Consider the following 16,021-nt stretch of genomic DNA (forward strand, 5'->3'; position numbering starts at 1 on the left):
TCATTTAAGTTTACAATATGTTGGGAAGTCCACAGTAGCATACCCTTCCTGCCAATTCAGTGGACAGCACCCTGAAGTAAAGTTGAGTTAGGATAGGCTCCACTTTGGAGGGGTGCCGATCGTAAAAAATATTTGCCAAAAATACACTAATCAAGACAGGCTAATGAAATTATCAGGCATTATTAGCACTATAATAACGCATATTCTCTGTTAGTTTTATCATCCTACAGGGAAAATAAATGATTTCATGAAAAAAAAAAAAAAAATGTGATTCAGTGTCTCTTGTACAAGGGACCACATGGCGGTCGGTGAGAAAACTACAGTCTTGAATAGAAATTCGGTCTGACAGAATGTTGGTATATCCACCTGGAACATGTACATAATGTATTATCAAAATAGAACAGTAAATAAGCACGTAATAACAAAAAATAGAGCAACAACTTCAGCGAAAACATCGCCGATATATGCAATCGCAAAATTTTATAGTTTTTTTACTCTCAAAAATTGGTCTATTTCGTTTTCTATTGTTTTTTCTAAGATTATTTTGTTTCATCACAGAAAACAGCTTTAGGGTTATCAGGGGTAGCTAACTAATCTTTCAAGTTTCTTGTCCCAAGAAAAATCGCTTTTTTTTTCCGCTTTTTCTCGGTTTGGTTTTTTTTTTCGGGAAGGGGGGCGGTTGTGGGTATTCTTTGATTGTCCTAAATAATATAATTTTTAGAAGTTTTAGGCTATCAAGTGACATAATAACTACAAACTCTCAAAAGGTTTTGTCCCTAAATCGAGGTTTGAATTTTTTCTGAATATTTCTTCCTAGCTATTATCTCATTTGTCGGCGTGACTTTCGCTGAAGTTGTTGCTCTTTTTTTTGTTAATACGTGCTTATTTACTGTTTACTTATTGATAATACTTTAAGTGCATGTTCCAGGTGGATATACCACATGCCTACAGACCGAATTTCTATTCAAGAGTAGTTTTTTTACCGATCACCAAAATTTATTCCCTTTTGTACAAACGGGCACCGAATTTCACTTCTTTTTTTTTTTCATAAAATAATTTATTTTCCCTGTAGGATTATAAAACTCACAGAGAATATGCGTTATTATAGTACTAATAATGCCTGATAATTTCATTAGCTTGTCTTGATTAATGTATTTTTGTCAAATATTTTTACGATCGGCCTCCTACAAAGTGGGGTAGGACGATCGGCACCCCTCCAAAGAGGAGCCTACCCTAAGGGAAGGTTAGGAAATAGCATACACAACTCTTCTACTCTTTTGCCAAACTTACCTCCTGAAACTGAGATTCGTAAACGTCTGCTTCAGCTTCATCCTCCGCATTAAGAATACTACAGAGCTGACGATGTCCGCGCTTTTTGGCTATTTCTAATGGAGTGTAGCCATTTGCATTCCTCTCATCCTTCTTGCAAGAAATGTCTTTCACCAGTTCTTCTGCCGAGCGTATGGCATTATACTTTGCCGCCAGGTGAAGTGGGGTTGACCCATCTTTTGTCCTTTTATTGATAGAGGCTCCATTGTCGAGCAGACTTCTGACAACAGATTGATTATCATGAATGACTGCCAAATGTAGAGCAGTTTCACCTTCGTGAGATTCATTATTTGGTTTTGCACGGAAGGCAATCAACTTTTCTACTACATCTATGTGTCCTCGAAGGGATGCTACCATTAGAGGCGTGTAACCATCATTGTCCACGGCTTCCACATTAGTAGCCTGTCTGTTCAGAAGAACCTGCACTAAGGACAGGGAACCCTTGGCAGCTGCAACATGGAGTGGCGTAACGTATTTTGAGGTGGATTTGTTGACGTCACCCCCATCATTGAGAGCACTTTCAAGATCTTCAACTTTTCCAGAGAGTAACGCTGTGATCATTCGCTAATGACAGAACAGAAGGATGGATGTTATTGGTGATACTTTTTTCTTTGTACATTAAGTTCTTTTGTGCTATTGCCTGGGTAAATTATCATTACTATATTACAGTAGTGAAACCTAGCATAAAAGTGTTTAAACACCAATTTGGACAACAAATATTATTTAAAGATTATCATATATAACACAAGAAACAAGCTTTCAGCCAAGAACGAATGTAAAGTATCCCAGTTTTCTCCTAGACACACAGCAGAACTCTGATAAAAGAATCTGATTAACAATCTCTTCACCCTAGAAATACAACAGATTTTAAAAGTAATTCGTATTTTTCCTCAGGGGCGTCATTTGGGGGTGGGGGCAACTGTCCCCCCAAGAATCAAGTTGGCCCCCCCAGCCCCAACTTGCTCCCACAACCTTAACTTGGGCCCCCTCACCCACTAACTTCCTAGAAGTAACAGCATGTTTTCATTTTAAATGTGCAATCATAAATATGTGAAATTTTTCGGAAATACTACGTTTCTTGATCCTTGTCTGTCTACTAGGCCCTGTTTTTCCTAACTTACAAATATGAAATTCTTTACATAAGATTTGCTTGCAGCATGAGCTGGAACGGCTGTTTAACTTTCAAACAAGATAGTTAACTACTTATGGTAGGGATGGAAGCCCCGCCCATTGACTACTTATGGTAGGGATGGAAGCCCCGCCCATTGACTACTTATGGTAGGGATGGAAGCCCCGCCCATTGACTACTTATGGTAGGGATGGAAGCCCCGCCCATTGACTACTTATGGTAGGGATGGAAACCTCGCCCATTACTACTTATGGTGGGGATGGAACCCGCCCATTGACTACTTTGGTAGGGTGAAGCTCCGCCATAGACTAATTATGGTAGGGATGCGAGACCAACCATGACGACTATTATGTAGATTGGAGCCCCGCCCATGTGACTACTTATGGTAGGGGATGGGAAGCTCCGCCCATAACTAATTATGGTAGGGTGAAAGCTCCGCCTTGACTACTTATGGTATTGATGAAGCCCACAACCCATTGCTACTTATGGTAGGGATGGAACCCCGCCCATGACTTACTTATGGTAGGGAGATGGAAGCTCCCCCCATTGGTCTACTTATGGTAGGGATGAAAGGCCCCGCCCATTGACTACTTATGGTAGATGAAGCTCTGAAAGGTATCTTAGGTGGGTAACTCCGCCATTGACTACTTATGGTAGGGATGGAAGCTCCGCCCATTGACTACTTATGGTAGGGATGGAAGCCCCGCCCATTGACTACTTATGGTAGGGATGGAAGCCCCGCCCATTGACTACTTATGGTAGGGATGGAAGCCCCGCCCATTGACTACTTATGGTAGGGATGGAAGCCCCACCATTGACTACTTATGGTAGGGATGGAAGCTCCGCCCATTGCCTTCTTTTGGTAAGGATGGAAGCTCCGCCCATTGACTACTTATGGTAGGGATGGAAGCTCCGCCCATTGACTACTTATGGTAGAGGACCCCCCCCTGGAAGCCCGCTTGACCCCTTACTACGGTATTGACTAGCCCCGCCCATTGACGGGTAGTTAGAGGGTGGAAGCCCCCGCCCATTGACTACTTATGGTAGGGATGGAAGCCCCGCCCATTGACTACTTATGGTAGGGAAGGAAGAAGCTCCTGCCCATTGACTTATGGTAGGGAATGGAACCCCCGCTTGACTAGGTAGGGTAGATGGAACCCATAATCCCATTGCTCTTATTGGTGGGATGGAGCCGCCCATTGCTACTTATGGTAGGGATGGAAGCCCCGCCCATTGACTACTTATGGTAGGGATGAAGCCCCGCCCATTGACTACTTATGGTGGGATGACCTTTCATTGCCTACGGGATTGACTCAACCCAGCCTTATGGTAGTGGGATGGAAGCTCCCGCCCATTGACTACTTATGGTAGGGATGAAGCTCCCCGCCCATTGACTACTTATGGTAGGGATGGAAGCGCCCGCCTCATGGAACTTCACTTATGGTAGGGATGAAGCCTGCCCATGAACTACTTATGGTAGGGATGGAAGCCCCGCCCATTGACCACTTATGGTAAGGATGAAAGCCCCGCCCATTGACTACTTATGGTAGAGATGAAAGCCCCGCCCATTGACCACTTATGGTAGGGATGGAAGCCCCTCCCATTGACTACTTTTGGTAGGGATGGAAGCTCCACCCATTGCCTTCTTTTGGTAGGGATGGAAGCTCTGCCCATTGACTACTTATGGTAGGGATTTAAGCCCCGCCCATTGACTATTTATGGAAGCTCCGCTCATTGACTACTTATGGTAGGGATTGAAGCCCCGCCCATTGACTACTTATGGTAGGGATGGAAGCTCTTCCCATAGACTAATTATGGTAGGGATGGAAGCCCCGCCCATTGACTACTTATGGTAGGGATGGAAGCCCCACCCATTGACTACTTATGGTAGGGATGGAAGCCCCACCCATTGACTACTTATGGTAGGGATGGAAGCCCCGCCCATTGACTACTTATGGTTGGGATGGAAGCTCTGCCCATTGCCTGGTAGGGATGGAAGCCCCGACCATTGACTACTTATGGTAGGGAATGAAGCCCCGCCCATTGACTATTTATAGGTAGGGGATGGAAGCCCCGCACCATTGGACTACTTATTTGGTAGGATGGAAGCTCCCCCGCCCATTGTTTCCTGGGTAGGGATGGAAGCCCCGAACCATTTGACTACTTATGGTAGGGATGGCAAGCCCCGCCCATTGACTCCTTTATTTGGTAGGGATGGACAAGCCCCGCCCATTGGTACTACTCTTATGGTAGGGATGGAAGCCCCGCCCACTCATCAGTAAGCACTCCACGGCCCCTCTGCCTTTTAGCCCAGATATCAAAATGAGGGTTACTTAAAAAAAACTTGAAGTTTGTTCCTAAATGAATACAAACCTTCGGCCTTTGCAAAGGAGACTTCCCCTTTGGTTGATGGATTCTGGGTAAATCTCTGAATAGACTGGAAGCTCTGCTCAACTGCACCTCTCTTCCTGGGCCCAAATTCATAAAACTCTGCTCAGTGCTAAGCCTAGTGTGGAACTAAATCGGGAGTTGGTTGGTTACTAAGCTAGTCTCGTGCTAAATGCTATTCATAAAACCCCACTAAGATTTAGTTGCTTGCTAAGCTCCTTACTAAGTTAGCATTGATCAAGGGCCGCTCTCACTCCTTAGCATGCAACTAAATCAATTAGACACTTGCCACAGACGTTAAGGCATGGCTAGAAGTATCTTAGAATTAGTGGAACTTTGCTATACTTTTATATATGGTAACATTTGATATTCATTACTTACAATTGTGGCTGTACCAGATATCTCTGTTGGCCACATATTAGAATCCACCTCTATTCAATACCATAAAACACCAATGAAGGAAAACGGTATAAATTATAAACATGCACTTCACATTGCATTATGGATATCTAATTTGCTCACTATCATAATCATCTAGGATAGATTCTTCCACATCTTTGTAGACTGATTTCCTGGCAGCCGATTCTATTCCTCCCGTCTTACCTGTAAAACCTGGGGTCTCCTCACACAATTGAGGATCTTTGGCTGAGCAGCATTGGGTTCATTAGGAGGTTTACCGCCTCCTGTCAGTTTCTTAATTTTCTATGCTTCCATTAAGCAGTCTTTGGATTCGCTTTTCAGTTTCGAAAGTTGATGTTTTAAGTCCTACATCTTTCTCTCGATATGCGGAAATCTAGCTAAAGGTTGGGCTAGCAATGAATCCCATGCATCATTTTTTTTCCTGTTTGTATTAACGTCTTTGAACTCTTCGTATTCATCAACGAAGAAAAGGCTTTTCTTGGGAACATTACTACAGATACGTGCTACAAACAACACTAATGCGAGCAAATCCCCCAACCTCATTCAAGCAAGGTCTCCCTGGCGTGTCATATGGAGGAAATAATCGATGATAAAGTCAGGAAAATGCTAATTAGTAGGCTACTAGCTAGCGAGGTTGTTATCAAGTTGTTATGACTACCAATTTAGTTGGCTACTTCTTAATTGGATGCTTAGTCCTAGCTGCCAACTAAATTAGTAACGTTTTATGAATTTGGGCCCCGGACTCCAAGAGCAACGGAAGGAGTCCATCTATCAGACTTCTGGGCCTTTTGAATAAATGAATTTGTCTTATTCATTCAAAAAAGGCTTGAATGAACCGATAGTGTCGTAGAAAGCAGGCTAAGATAACCAACAAGTTTGTTTAATTGTCAGCCCCTCTCTCCCCAGAGAGGGGACGACGTTGCATCTAGCAATCTACAGTACTCTAGATCAGAGGTGGGCAACTTGTTGCTCGCAAGCTCCCTCCTGCTCTTTGATGGTCTGACAGTGCCCTTCAGGGGAAGTGAATTGAGTGCTCGCGATCACTGATGCAAGAAGTTTCATGATTAAAAATTTATAAATAAATACAATTTCGTTAAACTGTGAGGGTGCCGATAGACAAAAATGCCCAACACCCAGCACCTACATACCACTGAAAAGAAAAAATTATTTTTTTGCTCTCAAACGTCCATTGAGTGCACACGCACGCACACACACACACACACATATATATATAGATATAGATATATATATATATATATATATATATATATATATATATATATATATATATATATATATATGTAAAATATACATATATATATAGTATATATATGTATATATATATATATATATATATATATATATATATATATATATTCATATATGAAATTGTAATAGCCACAATGCCCTCTTAACTTCTCAAATTCTTTGCTCTTTTTCGATACAAGCGTATCCAAAAAATGGCAAAGAATTTGAGTAGTTAAGAGGGCATTGTGGCTATTACAATTTCATATATGAATACTATATATATATATATATATATATATATATATATATATATATATATATATATAAAGTAGAAAATCTGGTTTAGCCAAATAAAATTATAAGTACATTGGCTATGTGTTTTTCTGATATCTATAATTACATTTCCATGCAGTATAAACCTACTGTGCTTCACTGTGATGAAATGGAAAGAGATTTGCTTCTAATAGGTCTCTTTAAGAAAATAGAAAAGAAAAATAAATTTGCAAACAAATTTGTTCCTCCTTAACATTTACAAGTTTTCGTCAACACGAAGTAAGACATCTGATATGAAAATTATGTTAATCTACCATTTAAAAAGGATTACGAAAAAAGAACGTTTGTTGCTCTCGTCTTGAAAAACAAACACTAGGTTGCTCATGATGCTTAAAAGGCTGCCCACCTCAGCTCTAGATTATAGACAGGGTAGTCAATTATCTAGACTCACCTGCATAATATACCAGTCTTTTTGTTTGTTTGTTTGTTTGTATGGTGTTTTTATGTTCCATGGAACCAGTGGTTACTAAGCAATGGGACCAACTGCTTTACGTGACTTCCGAACCACGTCGAGAGTAAACTTCTATCACCAGAAATACACATCTCTGACTCCTCAATAGACTGCTCGAGAATCGAACTCGCGGCCACCGAGGTGGCACGCCAACACCATACTGACTGCACCACTGAGGCGCTTACCAGTCCAACATGCAACGACTCGCCACCTGCCTCTCTGCCCTATGGGAGAAGAATGCAAAAAAAAAAAAAAAAAAAAAAGAAAAGGAAGGAGGTCATTCACTCACACACTCTCTCTTTTGCAACCAACTGTAAACCTTAGGCGAGATGCTACCTGACCCTCTATGAGAGCCAGGTGAGCTACACAACTTGTTGAGAAACTATCACAGGACCTAAGAAAAACATGTCCAAGGACTTATGGGCATGTCCCAAAGGTAAAAGGCTGTGAATGTGGTTTATCGAGACCACACTCCTTCCCTTAATACCTGTGGAACCAGAATGCAAGGGGTGGTCCAATGCCCCTAACTTCACGAGCTCTCACCCGGAATGTACTCCCATCCACCTTATCAGACGTAGAGTACGCCCACTTGATCGTCTCACAAAGCTAGAATGAAATCGTGTTCTTGGACACCTCTTTCCTGGTCATCGACACTCAGGCCTGAATTGCTGATTCCTCTTAAATAGTACCACAGCACCCTAACTGGACACAGTAGCATCTCATCGTCAGCACCACCAACACAGTCCTCTAGGGAGGGGCATCAGGGACTGATGGATTCTGAGTCTTCACTACGAATTTTGGGACAGTCCCGAGCATGACAGATCCCCATCCCTTTGAGTGCTTAATATCGAAGGAAAGACCATGAAGTTCGCCAATTCCTTGCCAATGTCAGGCCAAGCAAGAACACACTTGAGGGTCAAATTCCTGTCAAACAACTCTTATAAAGGCTCATAGGGCAAACGTATCAGGCTCTGTAAAAAAAGTCACATCCTGCTCATGGGGCTGTCCTGTGAGGGCAAGACTATTCGAAGCTTCTCAACAGCATAGAGATCCCCCACAAGGAAAAGAGATCAATGCCTTTCAAGCGAAGGTTTTGGCCCAGGGCAGACCTGGCCCTTAATAACTGAGATGGAGAGAAACTTCTCATGGCAAAGAAAGACAAGAAAGTCTGCTACCTGCTGAAGAGTAGCTCTGACCAAAGAGATACCCCATTGAAGACACCAACCACAGAAGACAGCCCATTTCCCCTGGCACACAGCCGCAGAGGATTTACGAATATATCCAGACATCTCTCTTGCTGTGAGGCAAGAAAAGCCTCTCGCTCGCAAGAGATGCTAGATAGTCTCCATCTGTCAAGTGACAGTGTCTCCATAGTCTAGTGATACCTCTACATGTGGTAGCAAAGCAGATTGTGCCATGTGGAAATCTCTATTGGCACCTCAGAAAGCAGAGCTAGTAGGTCCACATACCCTTTGGCATGTAGTCCCTTGGCAGCCACCAATGTCATCCTGAGATTCGGGGTGATCATCACACTGTTGATCAGCTGTCCAACAGACAAAATGGAGGAAAGACATAGGCCTCAAGATTATCCCGTGGGTATTAGAAGGCTTCTTCTAATGCTACCCATGGGCCTGGGATGATAAAGTAGAGCAACGTTAGAGTCCTGTTGTGTTGGGTTGCGAAGAGGTCCATCGTTGGAAGACCCCAAAGGTTGAACAATCTTTCCACAATGTCTGGGTGCAGAGACCAGTCTGTCCCTATCACCTAATCCTGACAACTGAGCTCCTGCCACCACTTTGTTCCCCAGAATGTCCCTGGCTGACAGCTCCACCGAGTGTGCTACTACCCCCTGCTTGTTGAAATATACCATTACCATGGTATTTTCGCTCATCAACATCACAGAGTGCCCCATCACTCGATCCTGAAACTCTTGAAGAGCTAAGAGAGCCATCTTGAGTTCCAGAAGATGTCTGTCGTTCTGGTTCCACACACACAAGACCAGCAACTCTTTCAGGTGTGCTGCTCATCCCTCAGTGTATACATCCGAAAACAGAAGCATCTCAGGAGGGGGAGTGTCTAAAGGCACTCCTATTATGACTTATGAGGTTCCTGTCATCTAGCCACCAGGCTAAGTCCGGTCTCACTTCCTCTGAGAAAGGAATCCGAAAGAATGGAGAGTCCCTTGCCAGAGACCAGAACCCCATCATTCTCCACTGAAGGGAACAAAGGTGAAGCTGTCCATGAGGGACCAGCTTCTCCGAGGACGACAGGTGACCAAGAACGACTTGCCACTGTACTGGTTTCTCTTGTCAAGACAGGTACAACTGTTCTGCCTCTCTGACCTAGCTGATACATGAGTCTGAATGGAAGACTTTTGCTGCTGGTGTATCTATTAGCATGCCCAAGTACTTTATCCTTTGCTAGCCAATCGTCGAGATACCTCAGAAAATGTATTCCATCTGAATGGGCCCAAGTTTATACAAGGGTAAACACTTAAGTGAACACCTGGGGAGTAGTTGAGAGTCCAAAACATAGTGCCCTGAACGGGAATACTGTCTCCCTGAGGATAAAGTGGAGGTACTTTCAGTAGGACTGGTGGATGGGTATTCAAAAATATGTATCTTTCAGATCCACCAAAAGCATGAAGTCAAGTTCCCAGATGGCAGTGAGTACTGAGTGCGCTGCATCCACCTTCAACTGAGTCTGATGAACGATTCAGTTCAGGTGGAGAGATCTATGACCAGCCTCCATCCACTTGTCACTTTTTCTATGAGAAAGAGACGCCTGTAAAATCCCGGAGACCAGTCCATCACGACTTCTACAGCACCTTTCTTCGGCATTGTGTTCATCTCCCCCACAGGGCAAGATCCTTTAGCACGCCAGGAACATGCATCTGGAAGTGCACCAGATCTTTCGTAAGTGGTGATGGGAACTCGAAGGGAAGTAGATATCCTACCCAAAGGACATCTATTACCCAGGTTTTCTCTTCATATTGCTACCATGTTGCCCAGTGGCTCGACAGGCACCCGCCACCAATGACAACACGTGAGGAGGAACGACACCCCTAGCATCTGCCTCCCTTCTTCTTACTCTTGTCTCCTCTCCCAGGCTGAGAAGGGAGTTTTAAAGAGCACTGCTGAGCACCCTTCTTGGCACGGGCAGAAGAAGACTGGGTATTCCTGTGAGGGCCCTTGGAAGCCTAGGACTTCCTAGAGCCCAAGGAGGAAGGGCCAGCCTGACCTGGAGGTCTTGGCCATTACCTGGTAAACAAAACAGTCGTTATTCTCTGTTCTCCATCTGTCCACCGCAGCATCCACTTCTCTAAGGAAGAGGCAAGTGGGACCCAGTACCAGTCCTTTCCTAAGAGTCAAGGCTGACTCAGAACCAAGAAACCTGGTGACTCAAGTCAAGACAGCATCTCTCCTCTTAAGCATCAGGTTAGTCCACAGGTTAGCTGTCTGGTGGCCTAGGTAGGAGTTGGCCCTACTTCCAGACAACATCAGTCTCTTAAACGTGGCATCCTCTTTAGAGTTATGAGAGCCTGAAGAGGAAGAGGAAGCAATCTTTGCCAATGACAGGGACCACAGATCAATCCAGGAAACTGTCTGCAACGCTACCATAGCAGTTGATTCCAGTGCTGCGCCTCCTGCTGCAAAAGGGAGACTCTCTCTACATGGAGGTGGTCCAGCAACAGACCCAGGTACAGGTGAACTAGGTCCAGGTCAACCTGTTTAGTCAGCAATGGCTTCTTCAACGGAATGTAGTATCTCTTCTGGTGATTGAGAGGAGGAAGTGTCTTGCATGAACAGCTAGACCTAAGAGTATTCTCTAGCCCAGACACAAGAATTCACCTGGTCTAAGACCCCTTCAGTATGTCCTGACCATGGCAAGCCCATTTAGGCTTTGAGTTCCTTTTTAGATTCCCAAAAGGCTTTGAGGGCTGATAAACTGTCCACAGGACAGCCATGGTCTCTTCCTTGAGATTGTTATACTGACAAACCAAACGATTTCTGTGTAGGTGCTCTGCAACTTGGGGGTGTCAGAGTCCCGGGGAACAGGACCCTCAAGCCCTTCCAGATCATGGTCTTCCCAGGTTACACTCCCTGTAGGAGAGAGACACTCACCAGAACCCCCTGGCAATCTCTCCACCACTCAAGCACATGACAAGTCCAGTCCAAGGACCATACCCAGAGTGTAAGCTTCTGTGGACAGGCTGAGACGGGAAAGTTAATATTCCCAGCCCCACACCATAGGCCTGTCCGACTCCTAGTAAACCCCAAAAAGGTGGAGGAGCTAGGTGATGGATGCCTAACACCCTTCATGGAGCTGCCAGGTGCCGAAGCCCCAACAGGTGAGGAAGGCTGTAGGCAGTCATCTACCTGCAGTGATGATGGCTGTACAGGTCAAGGAGAGCATTCTTGTTCATGTGAACGTGAATGGGAGCTGTCCCGAAGACATTCTACTATCTTCTTAGAAGTTGGGAGCTCTACAGGAGAAGAAGAATGGATGGGGACCTCCTCTTGCCTCTCCCAAGTAAACAGACTGGGACGGTGGCACCGTTTCTTGTAACATGCAGGGGGTGAGAGAGTGCCTGCATGCTTGGAGGTCACTCTCTCTCATTAGGCCGGGCCTGGGTCCCCTACCAGGACCAGAACCAGCGCCACGGGGGTCTGCAGAACCCAGTGCAGCAGTTGCTCCCTAAGTCCTTAGACAGGGTGGGAGTGCAAACGAGAGAACCCTTAGCCTTTTCCGTGGAAGAAGGCTCACCATCAGAAGCCCTTTGGAGACTTCCTACAGCTGGGGAAGGCAGCCTTCCTATTCCTCCACTTGCTAGCTTTGGGAGAAGGGGAGGAGCCGGTAGTACAAAATGAAAATGATGACAAAGAAGACTTCTGACTCCTCTTCTTCACCTCTTTTCACATTCCTGGTAGGCCTTGGAAAACAGAGAGGGGAAAAAGATGTTCCCCCAGGAGGAGGAAGTCAGAGGGAACATTTGAGGGCACACTACTAAAGTCAAGGTCTTAGGAACCACCGCCATGGTGGTACTTGATCTGGTAGACATTGTGACAGTAGACATTGTCACGATCAAGGAAGCAGCAGTGATGGGTTTTAGGGGGGTGGCCACCACTAGAGACCCTCCAGTGCAGGATCAATCCCTCCATAAAAGGCACCCCAGGGAGGCCTAGGGAGGACCATAACTCCCTAAGCCCTTCTGGCTCTGCCACACCTGCAACACATGCTGGGTTAAAAGGGGCACTCTCCCTTCATCCCATGGGGGAAATTCCAACCCCCTCCCCTGAGCAAACAGTCCACCGCCAAAGAATCATAGTGGACAACCAGCCAACTCTCTACTGACAAAGTAGTAGGAGAGCACTCCCTTAGGAGTGGTAACAGCTGGGGGCAGGAAAAATCCAGAGAAAACCTCGGTGTCACCGGTGGCATATTGCAATCCAGTGACACCTGGGAAACCCTCCTTTCTCTCCTCCTTTTCCAGGCAAACTGCACCCACTGTTCAGATGGCCAAACACGACACTGCGAACAACGACTTGATTGATTACACATATGTGTCCTGCACAAAGTGCACAGGGTATGAGGGTCAATCTCAAGAGGAGAGGAACCGATTGCAGGGTCTGGTAGTGCCAGGGCAATGCCTCATGGCACAGTCTCTCTCCATAGGCTCAGATAAGTTGTGGGTTTCAATTATGTATAAGCAAAACAACAACAAACACCCATATAACAAATACAACAAACAAAAGAAAGGAAAGGTCAAACGGTCAGTCGAGCAGAGATGTCTACACTTGACGGCAGCCAAAAGTAAAGTGGAGTACATACCGGTACCGACACTTGGGCGGGCTTCCATCCCTACCTTCAGTAGTTAACTACCTTGTTTGAAAGTTAAATAGTCATTCCAGCTCGGGCTGCAGGCACATCCTATGCAAAGACTGAAGGTTTGTATTCGTTTAGGAACTGACAAATCTATACTTCCCTGTAGAGGGGTAGTGTCTCACACAGTGCACTTTATGCATTACTAAAGGTTCTATGTAATGTCCTTTTGGTCCCTTGCTGCAACCCCTTTTATTCCTTCTGCTGTACCTCCATTCACATTCGCTGTCATCTAACAATAATTATTTCACAGTGCAACTGCGAAGTTTTCCTCCTGTTACAACTTTCAAACCTTTCTATCTACTCTCAATTTCCTTTTAAGTGCTGAATGACCTCATAGGTCTCAGCACTTGGCCTTTGGCCTAAACTCTATATTCCATTCCATTCCATTTTTAGAATTTAGACATTCATTTATTGCTTGATGCAGTCTGGCTGTTTGTAGACCTTCACATAAGTCAGTAAAAGAAAATGTGATTCATAGAATAACATTCTGTACTTACGTATACCATAAATTTTATCAGCCTATTTCCTATGTAGTATGTTTTGAGTGCAATGCTTTTCTCATAAAATTTCAAAACTGATATGAATTGCATGTAGTACTTTTACCTTCCATTATTAAACCAATTTCACTATACTATATTATCAACGTATTAAAAAACATTACCAAAATTCTGTTGAGAAAAAGTAATACTGGCACATTGTTAATGATGAAGTATGTGGCATCAGTTTCAAAATGATGCAATTATTACACCACTGTAGTGTTTCCAGAAATAAAGAACAAAGCTGATTAGATGACATAAAACATTTGCACTCTACTGAAAATTATAGGTAGCAGGAGTTGTTAACCAGTAACTCAATATGTGGTTTACCACTTCTGTAACTGTCATTATATGCAGGTAACAACATTCATGACATTCCATACCTTATCAATATCAGTCTCAGCTGCTTCAATCAAGTTGAGACGACAAGCTAGCTCATGATGGCCCTCCCTAGTTGCCACTTCTGCAGGCGTTTCTCCTCCCTTGTTCTTTGCTTGTAGAGTCTCCCTTTCAAAGGTAGGATGGTTTATCAGTGCTTCTGCTGAGAGACTGTTACCAAACTCTGCTGCTAAATGAAGAGGTGTTGAATTGTCCTCCGATGTCTGAGCGTTCATGTCAGCACCAGCATCCAGCAAAGCAGTGGCTGTGCCAGAACCATTTTTGTTCATAGCCAGATGCAGCGCCCTTTCTCCAGAGGTTCCTCGAATTATCTCGATATCAGCATCATAATGCAGCAGCTTTCTTACGATGCCCTCATGCCCATTAAGTGATGCCACCATTAAAGGGGTAAATCCTTGATTATTTTGGGCATTTATCTCTGCGTTGTGCTTCAGGAGGTGATCCACGATGATGATGACATCCTCAGAGTCTCTGTCGTAGGCTGCAGTGTGAAGAGGTCGTCCTCCAAGCCGACCTGAAAAATTGGCATTAGCTCCATTTTCAAGGGCTCGTAGAACACCAACCTCATCCCTCTCCATTATAGCCGCCAAAAGCTGTAAATGATAAGAAAATGCTGTGACCTAACCATTATATAATCAGTTTCATTTACTAATGACAATGAAACTGCTTTGCATTTCTCAGCCAGATTCTCCCCCCTTGATTTTGTATCATATTGATCTCTATGTATTGTTTCATTAGTAGGTTGAACAGCAAGGCTTATGTAAGCAGACAAAAATAAATCCACCCTTGTGTTGATGAAAACATTGTGCTTTCACCTTCCACTACAGCTTGAATCACAGTTTGAACAATTCTGCCTGAAAATCAGTCTAATCTGCTCCACTTCAATCACAGAAATGGCAATAGGCTTGTGTAAATCTGGATACGCAGTGTTAAAATTTATCAGGTTTCAATTATTTCAACTCATGTTGTCTTTTACAAGCACTTCATTTGAATGTTAGATTTCAGTGTCGTTCATACCTTCCCAAATGCCTCCGTGTTATTTCACAATTGACCTTCAATCAGTTTATGCTCTTCCACTTCCTTTCGGCACCAATGGCACACGAACATTGGTAAATGATCAGGGAAAAAAGGTCTAATATGTAGCCAGAGTACCTTTAAAGAATCTGAACGGGTTGGATCCACTACAATAAGTCATAGATGTTCAGATAAATTTCAAAATAAATCAGGTTTCTCCCAATCAAGCATTTTTTAACATCAAACTTATTCACTTTATCTGTCACTATTCCAACTGGCTGCCTAACATTTTTTTTTCTTCATACAAACTTACCTGTGCTGTTGTGTCACCCATAGCTCATAGATGCTTAGTACTGGCTCTCTTCAGGTAAACTAAGGCTGCTTTACGATTTGGCCTGCTTCCTCTCTTCGCTTATCTGATAAGAGATAACTGGCCCATATGCATACAGTGAATTTCACCAATAAATTGCATGATGTTATTTGGTTGCATGAATATGGAAGAGTATCTTTTATGAGAATCTGAGCCACTACCCCTGCTATTGCAATTACTCCTAATATCTGCAATTTATGTAAAGGTAGCCAGATGGTCAATGAATTGCTAACATTCATTGTAACAGGACTAACAGATCACCTTTCAGAGAAAAACACAGAACAAAGATAAGCACTCCATGATATCTAGGGAATGCTTATCTTTACTTAATCCCAAAGAAGATATGCAGCCCTCAAGAGAATGCAGTGAAATCTAATATGTATATTCGTAGATATTACTTGTTAACCTAGGATCCTGAACTTGCCTAAATTTCTATAGCGGTAGAGGCATGCATCTGAATTTACAGAATTTTAGGGCTGAATTTATATATTAAAAAAAGTAAACGACAAACAGAGCCG

General features: G+C 43.8%; 1 protein-coding gene across 6 annotated transcripts in view; it reads right to left on the reverse strand.

Annotated features, from left to right (window-relative positions):
• Window positions 1-15,581, reverse strand: part of LOC135203231 (ankyrin-1-like) — a 91,530-nt gene extending 75,949 nt beyond the window's left edge. For 5 of the 6 annotated variants that reach the window (XM_064233000.1, XM_064232999.1, XM_064233003.1 and 2 more), the window contains exons 1-3: window positions 15,447-15,581; window positions 14,104-14,712; window positions 1,291-1,893 (exon numbers count right to left, since the gene is read on the reverse strand). In XM_064233000.1, the coding sequence (XP_064089070.1) occupies window positions 1,291-1,893; window positions 14,104-14,712; window positions 15,447-15,467 (1,233 nt within the window). In that variant the 5' untranslated portion in view covers window positions 15,468-15,581. Of the gene's footprint in view, window positions 1-1,290; window positions 1,894-14,103; window positions 14,713-15,136; window positions 15,200-15,446 lie in introns of all 6 variants that reach the window. The other variant, XM_064233001.1, reaches the window with a different exon arrangement.
• Between the last annotated feature and the right edge of the window lie 440 nt (window positions 15,582-16,021).

Source organism: Macrobrachium nipponense, chromosome 33, assembly GCF_015104395.2.
Source record: "Macrobrachium nipponense isolate FS-2020 chromosome 33, ASM1510439v2, whole genome shotgun sequence".
Lineage (NCBI taxonomy): Eukaryota > Metazoa > Arthropoda > Malacostraca > Decapoda > Palaemonidae > Macrobrachium > Macrobrachium nipponense.